We start from the raw sequence: 10,693 nt of genomic DNA on the forward strand, positions 1-10,693 counted from the left end.
GCTTATATATCCGATTCAAATTTGAATTTGAATTCAAATATTTTATATATATAGTATTTCTATACATCTAAAGTTTATACACCTAAATTTTATAGACCCAAATTTTATAAGTCAAAAGTTTATATACTCGATTCAAATTTGAATTTGAATTCAAATATTATATATATATATATATATATAGTATGTTTGTACATAAATTTTCCCAACTCTGTTTTTTTTTTTTTAAATTTACGGTGTAGAAGGAAGAGAAGGGGAGGAGGAAGGGGGAGAGGAGTGTATAGGGGTGGATGGGGATAAGCGATCGATCGCCCATTAGCCAGGCCTGAAAAATTGTGACATCCTGGCACAATTAGGATGAGGCATGTATAGCCCATGAGAGCTGTGTGCGCATGTTTAGCATCACCTTGCAAGTTTAGCACGAGTGGAACCAATTTATAAGGCATCTTCCCTTCAACCATATTACTTCCGGGTTAACCCTTTTATACGAAGCGAGAACGAAAAGTGGATTGGTATGTGTAAGTTGGCTCGCTCGTCGGTTGAGCTGGGCTGCACAGTTCTGGAGGGAGGCCTATCACAACAATGCATTTTGGCAAATGGTTTCTTCACGGTGATTACAATTTTGTTTCGAAAATAACCCCCCACCCCCCTCTCCCCGGCCCTAGGCAAGCAAATATCTCAGCCAAAAGTTTTCGGTTTTTTTCCAACTTTTTTGAATTTGGTCAAAGTTTATTCAAATTTAGTCAAAATAAAATTTGCTAAAATTTCAAATAATTCCGTGCAAAAAAAAGTATGACAATTCCTGAAATCTTCGGAAATTTTGTTCTCCCACCTGTCTATAATATAAATAGCTTATTTTCTCAGACCGTACTACTGGCGTCTCGGTAAACCTCCATTTAAAATGGGGGTTATTTACCAGCCTCAATTTGTCATCGACCCGTATCGTATTATAGTGGTCCTCATGTGTTTTTCTTGAAAAAGAAGTGATTGTTAATTGCTTCGAGCACAATTCCGGATCTTTATCCAGCATTAATTCCTTCCCTAAAAGTCTTTCCATATGTTTTGTTCTACCTTAGCTTCATCTTGTAGCCATCACCGTGCCCCTCTTTGATAGTAGTCTTCTTTAACAATTCCCGGCCTAAACTTCAACATATGAATGCTGTTATTTTTTTAATATTTTTGATAACTATTTCGATGATTTTTTAAATAAATAAGGGACACCATCCGAACAGTTTCCCCAACATGCACTACATATTCAGCATTTTCTTACTCGAGTGTTTGTTTCAGGGCTTTCCCCCTCCTTAAATTTTTGTGATCGATCGATCCATACTTTAGTGGTCCTCGTGTGTATTCTCGAAAAGAGAAAAGGAGGAGGTTATTTTTTTTCCTTTTGCGAAGGATAAAAGAGGGGATTGCTATTTGCTTGGAGCTCAATCCAGATCTTCAAGCAGACTGCAGCATTATACCTTCCCGAAAGTCTCTTCATATGTTTTGCTCCATCACTTCTATTACCTCCGTTATATGTTATATATTATAAGTTGTTTGGATTTTTTTTTCTTGTCAAACTCTATAATTTTATAGAAAAAATACATAAATACTTTTCGTCCAAACATATTATAAAATATATTTAATATTACATTTAATGAAATTTAGTGTTGTAGAAATTGCTAAATTTTTCTATAAATTTAGTCGAATCTATTGAAGTTTGACTAGAAAAAAAATCCAAACAACTTATAATATCAAACGGAGGGAGTATTTGCTACCAGTAGTCTTCTTTTTACAATTCCGGCGTGAAATCCACAAAAGTTAGCATCAACGAAACAAAAGCGTCTTCAGCAAATTTAAACAGGCTGTATAGTGTTCTTTCTTTCAAAAAAGGAAAAAAAGAAAATAAAAGAAAAGGTTCTGCAAGAGTAAAGCAACAAAGTTAAAGGAAAACGTACACCGAAGATCTCTCAACTTGTCATCAAGTTACAAAATCGTTCTTGAACCGCAAAACCAAATACAGCGGATAACCCAACTTACGAAACCAGGACAAACTAAGTCCCTTGGCGGTTTTGACTCTGGTTTTGCCTAATGTGGCAGCTCAGCATGGTACCCACGTGACCCCACACGTCAGCCTCTTCTTTCCCTCCCCTCTCCATGTTTCTTCCTCGCTCCTCTTCGCTCTCCTCCCCTCTTCTCTGTATCTATCCGCGTCACAAAGCCGGCGGGATGGAGCGGGGCGGCGGCGGCGGGCGGAGTGGGGCGACGGCGAGGCGTAGCAGTGGCGCACGAAGCCGGCGAGGCGGTGGTGGGCTGGGGAAGGCAGGTGGAATGGGGTGACGGCAGGTAGGGCGGAGCGGAGTAGCGGTGAGCGGAGCAGCCAAGCGGAGTGGGACGACGGCGCGCGAAGCCGACGGTGGGCGGACCAGGTAGGTGAAGAGGGGCGACGGTGGGCAGAGCGGCAGCGCTCGAAGCCGACGACGTGGAGCGAGGCGGTGGTGGGCGGAGTAGATAGGCCTGCAAGGCGGTGGCACGCGAAGCTGGCGGCGCGGAGCGGGGCAGTGGTGGACAACGACGATGATGGCGACGGGTTCGAGGAGAAGGAGGAGGACGCGCGCCACATCTTGCTCTTCCGCGTCTCCTCCATCTTTGCGCCGCCCTTCGACCTTGATGGCGTCCTTGCCATGGGCGGCGGCTCTCCACGCTATCCCCTCGCCATGGGCAGAAGAAGTGCGACCCACCCCCGCGCGCAGCTACTCCCCCACCACTTGCGTGCCGCTCCTTCACCGGCAGAGGCTCGCGCACAGCTCCTCTCTCGCCGCCTACCCGGTGTTGTACCTCATGACGTCGGACACCCATCTACCCATCAATGACATGCTGCGCACAAGCCACCTCTTAGGCATCGACACCTTGGGGCTCTTGGCGACGACGCTGCCCCGGCGCGCCTCCTCGGCGCGGGCGTCGCGCCACTGCCTGGCCATGTACTCCTTGACGGCGCTGACGCCGCCAGCCACCACCTCCTTGGGCGGCACGCGAGCGGGTTCTGGTAGATACACAGAAGAGAGGGGATGAGAGAGGAGAGAGGAAGAAAGGTGGAGAGGGGAGGGAAAAAAGAGGCTGACATGTGGGACCCGCGTAGGTCTACGCTGAGTTTACACTGGTTCTGTAAGTTGGAGGATGCGTTGTATCTAGTTTTGCGATTAAGGACGATTTTGTAACTCGATGATAAGTTGAGAGACCTTCGATGTACTTTTTCCCAAATTGAAACGCGCTGCACAAATAGACCCATGTTTTATTTAGGCCCAATTTATAAGGCCCATCAAGCAACGTAACTTCCAGTCCAAATCCCTATTATCCACGGCCTCTCCATCTCCACCTGAAAGGCTCAAACCCAAAAAGCCCACCAACCTCTGCGTCCCCGTCGCCGGCGACCACCACCATGTGCGCCGCCGCCGCCGCAGCCGCCACCGCGGGGATCATCTCACCGCCTACACCTAGTCTCCTCTGGGCGAACACCAGGGCCACCTTCGTCTCCTTCCCGCGGCGATCGCCTCCCACGACCTCCCTCCTCTCGGCCTCCTCCGCCCCGGCCCCCGCCCCGCCGTCGGCCAACCCCAAGTACCACAACGCGAAGGTGAACGCGGGCGACGAGGAGGTGGACGGGGAGGAGCTGCTTCAGCGGTTCAGGCGGGAGGTGGCCCGTGCGGGAGTCATGGAGGAGATCAGGTGGCGGCGGAGGCACGAGGACGCCCGGGACAAGCGCAAGCGCAAGGCCCGCTCCGCCGCCCGGAGGTTTCGCCGGAGGTGAGGCCCTCGTCGTTCCATCGGTCGATTGCTTCCGTGATCCCGCCTTACGCCCGATCAAAGTTGATCCTATTATTTTCTCTCCCCATTTCGTCGGCTGCAGATTAGCTGCTGCCTTCTACTGTTGTTGAATGTTGGTGATTCATTTCATGTGCTCACTATTTTAGGCCCTAATTAATCGTGCGATTTCTGCCAGCGTCATGAAATCTCCTTGATCTGTTCTAATATTGGGCACCTGCATCGGAAAACTATAATCAATTAATCATAGCCTGTTTGAGCTCCATTTTAGGCCCATTTGATATTTCAGTGACTGATTTCACTTGTTACAAGAATGCAATGCTGCCTCTTTAGCGGTGAATTTTTGTCTTATATTGCTATAATACATCGAGCATATGTGAATATTATTAGCATTTCAGCACTCTGATGCTACTGATTGTCATGCTCCTCTGAATGTGGTCATTGGACTGTACGACCATCTTGCAAATTCATTGTCATTAGCATTTCAGTCCTGAATGAAAGCAATTGAGCTTATGAGATGATCCCCTTTTCTTAGCAAGAAAGATGGTCCTGTGTTTTTGTTAGGATATCCACCAGTAGTTTCTTTTTATGCGATGATCGCATTGCTTCTATCCTAGCCTTGGACATATTGATCCAATTCTCAGCCATGAATTCATCATGGCAAACGTGTATTCCCATGTAGAGATAACTAGGAGCTGACAAATTGACCATCGATTGTACATTACAGTAGCATACTTTTGACATTTAGAATGTGTAGCATGAGGAGTCATCCATGATTATGCTTTGTACTTTCCTCTTGAGTTCATTTTGTTTGTCACAATGTCACATGCCTTTTCTATAATTGGTCCTATCATTTCTACTGCAGGCATTTCAAGGGTCCGTACCCATTTGGTGACGAGCAGGAACCAAAGGAGGGGATCATGGAGGATGATAAGCATGACAATTGGGAGCTTCCTGGAGGAGAGCTCCCTTCTTACAGATGAACCGATAAATGACATTGATGTTCTTTTGGAGCTCGCTTCTTACAGATGAACTTAAAAATGGCACTGATGTTTTCTGTCTGACGAAGGATTTCGATTCTTCAACTTCAGTTCCTCTTTCTTCTTCAGCAGTAGAGTGAACTTACCCAACACAACCCTAGTTGATCTGTGACCAATATTTAGTGAACTTGCATTTCTAGGTGTAAGGTATAGTTGTTATGTGGCAAAATACCTAGTCTGAACCGATTCCTCTGTTGTGTGTTAATTGCCAATTTGCTTCATGTGCCTTTGCCTTTTTCTCTGCTTAACTTCTGATCCTGCTAGTGCTGCTGGTGACTTACAAATTGCAGTGAAGTGATGTTGGTTTATACTATTACATGAAGTACAGCTCTTATTATTTTCTTGGATTATAACACATAGCTAATGGGCCAAATTCAGTGACCCCAAAGTTGGTAGGATTTGGGGCTCGAAAAGTCTACATTGCGAAATTGTGTGGACAAGTACTGCAAATAATTGAGATTTGATCATCATCTTGTTGTACTAATTGTGAAGTGCACGCTTGTGATGGACAGAACGACATGGAGAAAACGATAAAGAAGAGGAAAGGAGAACGAACAGGAAGTCTCGTGGCCTATCCCCATATGCATACCATATTGCCACGCATATTCCGGCATTATTAGGCAAATGATTGGGACTTCGATTATTCTTGTTATTTCTCCTGTTCTTTTTTCGTTGTCTTTTTGGGTTGAGCTGGCAAATATACAGTTGCTCAATAGTTTACTTGCAGAAAGCTCGAATGCTCCAGCACATCAACAGAAAGCTCAGATTGCTTCTGGAATTAATGTCAGCAACGCTGCATCCGAATGCCTAACTGTGGACCCACCACTCTACCTGTATTTCTTCTTCCTCTCTCTTTTTTTTCCTTCCTTTTTTGATGTCAATTCTCATCATCTTTTTTTTTTGTTTGTTGCTTTTGTTCTGTGATTCTCTGTTGGTAAGAAAGAAAGGATTCTTTTATCAGGTCAGTGAGAATGGATATGTTTACTGTTTCTTCAGAATTACTGCGAGATTAAGATTACCAGATCATTAGGTAATCCTAGGAAGGTGCCTGCAGAATGGTGGAACGATTTAAATGTGCCCCTTGCATGAGTGCGACCCATGACGTTCTTGATCAGTTGGCCTTGGATGTTGAGTTCATAACCGACAGCAGCTGAAGAAACTCAATATATATAATATAAATAAGAAGCCGTTGTATCCTTTGATTGCCCAACCATTTCCAGTCAACGTTTTCAGACAGCTGACAATTTTTTTAAATGATCCGAACAAGATAGTACGACCTTTTATATTGATATAGCATAAAAAATTATAAAATCATAGCGCCAGCTGATAAACGAGAAACTTTTAGATGATCAATGCATTTGCCAAGAACTTGCATTGCATAGACGGTAACCTAATGGATCAAATTTTTCAGGGAGACAAGAACCAATTGTACAGGAACGGGCCTGTACAATAGTACAGTACGCGGTATGGATCCAGCTGCCCTGCATCTAAATCTGAAGCCCCATCATCATCCAATATGCAGTGAGGCACAATGCAACAGAATTTCCAGAGCTACTACACACTGGAATGAAATGAGCCAACCAATTCAGGGTGCAAAGTGGAGGATTTTGCTCTGCATGCCAGAGAGACAAGCAAAGGTGTGCCAGCTTATTACCTGCCAGAAATTCAGGCACTGTTGTCCACTGCATGAAGATTTCAAGGTCCGACTTAGCAACAGCATTATCATAGCAGCTCACATGTCTCCATACATTCATTGTCATGATAGTATACATATGGGCATTATACTATTACTATTATACTATTATACATTTATACTGATGGGGTACCAAACTGCCAAATCACTGGCCAAATGTGTGTACTTTATTCTTTCAGTCTTTCTCAGTTCTACTATGAGTTATCTTCAGATAGCAACATCACCAGAAGGCACCAAACCAATCCACACTTGCCAGCTTTAAGTATTGTTGTCCATAGCTTTTTTTCTTGATTAGTACAGCAAAACTAACATTAATTTGTGGGTTAGAGGATAGGAAATTAAAAAGGCCATGTCTGTTTGCTTCATTTGCTCTGACTAAACTATGTGCAAGCCTATCCTGATAAATTTATGGATACTAGTAAAATAAAGATCTGGGACCTTCGAGGAAGACAAGGACATCCTGTCAAGGAACTTTAGATAATTAACAAGAAGGGAGTACAATAAGTTAAAGAGGGAAAGAGACCTAGGATTTATCCAGTGAGTGCTTGTATGTGCCAGATTAAGTTAACCTAACCATGAAAGTTCAGTAATGAAAGATGGTTGAGAGAGTGACCTGGATGTTGATGCAGTCTCTTCAGATACGTTTCCACCAGCTTTAGTGAAAATAGCCTGTATGACATAAGAAGAATACATTCCCAAAGCTACTACATATAAAGATGCTAGAGATAAAGTAGTCATGATGTAAATATAAAGTAAAAAAATCAAAAGAAAGCAGGCAGCATAGATTACCCGGGTATGATTTTTCCCTGGAAAAGCCAAATATGCTTCCAGGACCACATCAAAGGAAGGTGTACCATCCTTGTCTGCATCACAAACGGCCAGTTAACCAGCTCGTGGTTACTGAACTCGGTTGTAGCCTTCTTCACAACGATTTTGTTTGCATTGTCAGATAGGTGAACAACTGAACAGGCACTGTGATTTCAGTTTTGTGTTATCCATATGGTAACAGAAAATAAAGCCAAATATAGCAACTTGAGAAAAAAAAATGAAATCAAGAAATTGATTGTATTGATTGTCTCCCCCCAACCAAACTTACAATGAATTGTGCTACCTATCTTTATCTACAAAAGAATCATTTCCTTCTTAGATATGTAACAAAAAATGATGATTCTAATGAACTAAGAAAAGATCAAAAGACCTTAAAATTCAAAAAATATACCAAAGAGCAAATCGCTCTTCTATCTAATTTCTTTTTGGTTCTTCTTTCCCTGTCTGTGTCTCCATGTCATGTATTGTGGTGCCGTGCTGTGCAAGACCAAATACAGTGTTTACCAATCTACCATGGAAGATTTCCAGTGTGTGGGTCTGTGAAAACTTTCTGAACAAAATCTTTCAAACCGTTATCATATACTTCACAGAAACGTCTCGGCCAATCCTCTGGTTCAACCGGTTTGGTCCCAAGCCCAGGAGCCCTGTCCCTTGATCCAACATTCTCCTCGTCCTGCCAATCAGCAACATATGTCGCGACACGTCCGGAGAACTTATCCTTGAACACCTCCCAGACTTGGTATTTGTAGTGGTTGATCAGCATCATACCCTGACCAATGTTCACATATTTCATCCCTTCCTTCAGATGGAAGTGGTGCACCACATTGATGAGGGATGGGTTCAATGCGTCTGGCCTGACAATTGACTTATGGCGCTCAGGTGCAGCCAGCCGGCAGGTGTAGCCTGTTGTAACACCTTTCTTTGGGATCTTAGTCCGGCCTGATGGACCAAAACTATGGCATGCAGTCCTGAGCTCACCGATCCGTGGCTTGACAGAGTAATTTCGGAGGACATCTTGTAGTGTTTGGTTGCCAGGGAAGTGCAGGAACTCATCTATGTCAATGAACCCCACCCACTCACAGCTCTCTCGAGCCCTGAGTGCACAATGTGCAAATCCAGCCTCCTGAGATTTCATCCATGGCCATAAATAGCGTGTCACATTGTACCTGGATGAATCCATGGTGTTGAGGACCTCCTCAATGCCATCGTCGCTGTTGTTGTCATAGATGAACCACCGCTGCACACCAATACGTGAGTGATAGATGATCCATTCCCGCAGGAACCGTGCTTGGTTGCGAAGCATGGTGCAGACACACATTGAGTGTGCCTTTCGTCTCCAATGCTTGTTGTACCGAGGAAGCGGCTCCGGTTGCGCGATTGAGGGGAGTGTAGAGCTTCCCCGGCCCTTAGTCCTGATGGAGACCAACATAGGCTTGTCATCATTGTTTACGCTGTTTTTGCCACCGGTAGTCATCCGGAGGTACCGGCGAATGCGAACTGGTGTCACACACCGGAATATCTCCTGAGCAGCAGAAACCACTGGGGAGGTGACAACAAGCTTTGGCTTCGAAAAGTCTCGGCCAAAGACACACTCGTACCGTGATGGCACACCTAGACGACCCGGACGGAGGTTCATCCCCTTTGCAAACACAACGGTGGAGTTGTCCTTGCTGTCAATAAGTGCAGTGTACACCAGCCGATCCCATTGCAACGGCGCCACCGGAACCGACTGCGCCAGTGAGAGGGACACAGCGACCCTGGATGGTCCGGCGGGACAATGGACGAGGCTGGGTCCATCCGGCAAGGTAGCGACGGACAAGGGCTGGCGACGCAGCTGCGACGAGTTGACAGGGGAGTACAGGCACTCAAATTGCCCCGAAGCCGGCAGCAATGAGCCATCTCTGAGCATCAGGAGAACATGGTCCGGCAAGGCAACCGCGTGCTGGATATGAACAGAAGGCAACACGGCGTCGACGCTGACCATGCCGGCTTGCTGCGCGCCGCGCTCCGACGACACGGCGTTCAGGGTGGCCGACGGCCACGCGGTCTTGAGCACGGGCCGGAAGGATGCTGCATCAGGGGGACAACACGAACATGGGATTAGTTAGCACAGCACATTCCGTCCATAAATTAAAGAGCCAAACGGATTCGGCATGGGTGAATTCAGATTGCATCAACAGAAACGTTCTTCATGTGACCAAGATAAGCCTTTTCTATTCCCAGAATTCACAGTATCAATTCAGTCAAACGGCAGTAGCAGCAACACTAGTTGCAATTTAGTAAACTCGCAAGCCAGCGTAACATTCCGGAAATCGCGAACCACGCAAGAATGGAATGAGAAAAAAAAACACTACAAATTTTGTTGGAACAGTGAGACCCCTCAGATCTGCCACGCGATTTGCAACCCCACAAGAAAGAGAGAACTTTTTCTTCACCACTCCCCAACAGCAAACACTAAACGCATACCAGAAACAAATCTAAATAAACAAAAATGCAAAAGAAACTTTCCCTCAAATCATTCGCGTGAGTCCAATTGAATCGATCCAAACCGCGCCTCCAACCACAAGATTGTCATGGGAGCATGATTCCACTGGCCTACCTAAACCCAACCAAGATCCAATTCAACTCCCCCCCACGCCACGGCGGCAGCCAACCAACTCCGCCGCCGTCCCCAGAAGCGACCAAGGCGGAGGCGAGGGGGAAAAACGAGTCTCACCTCCAATGACGTGCGCGGCGCCGAAGAGCACCGCGCCGGCGAAGAGGAACGCGAAGAACGCCGCGAACAGCCGCCGCTGCGTCCCCGCCGGCGCCCGCTGCCCCCTCGCCCCGAAACTCCCACCTCCCCCTCCTCCGCCACTGCCCTTACTCCCAAGCCTACTCAGCTTCCTCTCCTTCGCCGCCAACGCCATGCCGCGGACGCACGCACCACTGTCTCCAGCAGCTCCCCTCTCGCTCAGATCGATCCACGAGCGCCGGCTAACCCCACGCGCCGCACCATTCACTGCTCCTCCTCGCCGGCGGCGACCACTGGAGCTCTCCCTCTCTCTCTCTCTCTCTCTCTCTCTCTCCTCGGTCGTCTCTCTCCGCCGCGGTTGCTGCCGTAAATGGCGAGGAGGCGGAGGCTCCGAATCCGAAGCGGCGGTGGTTGCCGTTTATACCCGCGCGCACGCCGGTCCACACCTGTCCCCACATGTCGGTGACCCAAATGGCAGGCGCTCCACGCGGCGCGGTGGGTGCCAATGACAGGTGGGTCCCACGGGGACAACCTGTCAGTGAGACTTGTCGCTCTGAGTTTCTGTTTGTATCTTATTAAAAAATAGAATTATTA

At 46.6% G+C, this 10,693-nt stretch overlaps 2 protein-coding genes across 2 annotated transcripts; one reads left to right on the forward strand and one right to left on the reverse strand.

Moving 5' to 3' along the window:
* The first annotated feature begins 3,360 nt into the window (after positions 1–3,360).
* LOC4344547 (small ribosomal subunit protein bS21c) lies at positions 3,361–5,065 on the forward strand. Its single transcript, XM_015793451.3, has 2 exons — positions 3,361–3,786; positions 4,670–5,065. Exons 1-2 carry the CDS (start codon positions 3,422–3,424, stop codon positions 4,785–4,787), a joined length of 483 nt encoding a protein of 160 aa, XP_015648937.1. The 5' UTR covers positions 3,361–3,421; the 3' UTR covers positions 4,788–5,065.
* A 2,510-nt stretch (positions 5,066–7,575) lies between these two features.
* LOC4344548 (glycosyltransferase family 92 protein Os08g0121900-like) lies at positions 7,576–10,491 on the reverse strand. The gene is made up of 2 exons (NM_001422890.1): positions 10,082–10,491; positions 7,576–9,435 (listed from the first exon to the last, which is right to left on the reverse strand). Exons 1-2 carry the CDS (start codon positions 10,272–10,274, stop codon positions 7,874–7,876), a joined length of 1,755 nt encoding a protein of 584 aa, NP_001409819.1. The 5' UTR covers positions 10,275–10,491; the 3' UTR covers positions 7,576–7,873.
* Positions 10,492–10,693: the final 202 nt, after the last annotated feature.

The sequence above is a fragment of the Oryza sativa genome, chromosome 8 (assembly GCF_034140825.1).
Source record: "Oryza sativa Japonica Group chromosome 8, ASM3414082v1".
Classification (NCBI taxonomy): Eukaryota; Viridiplantae; Streptophyta; class Magnoliopsida; order Poales; family Poaceae; genus Oryza; species Oryza sativa.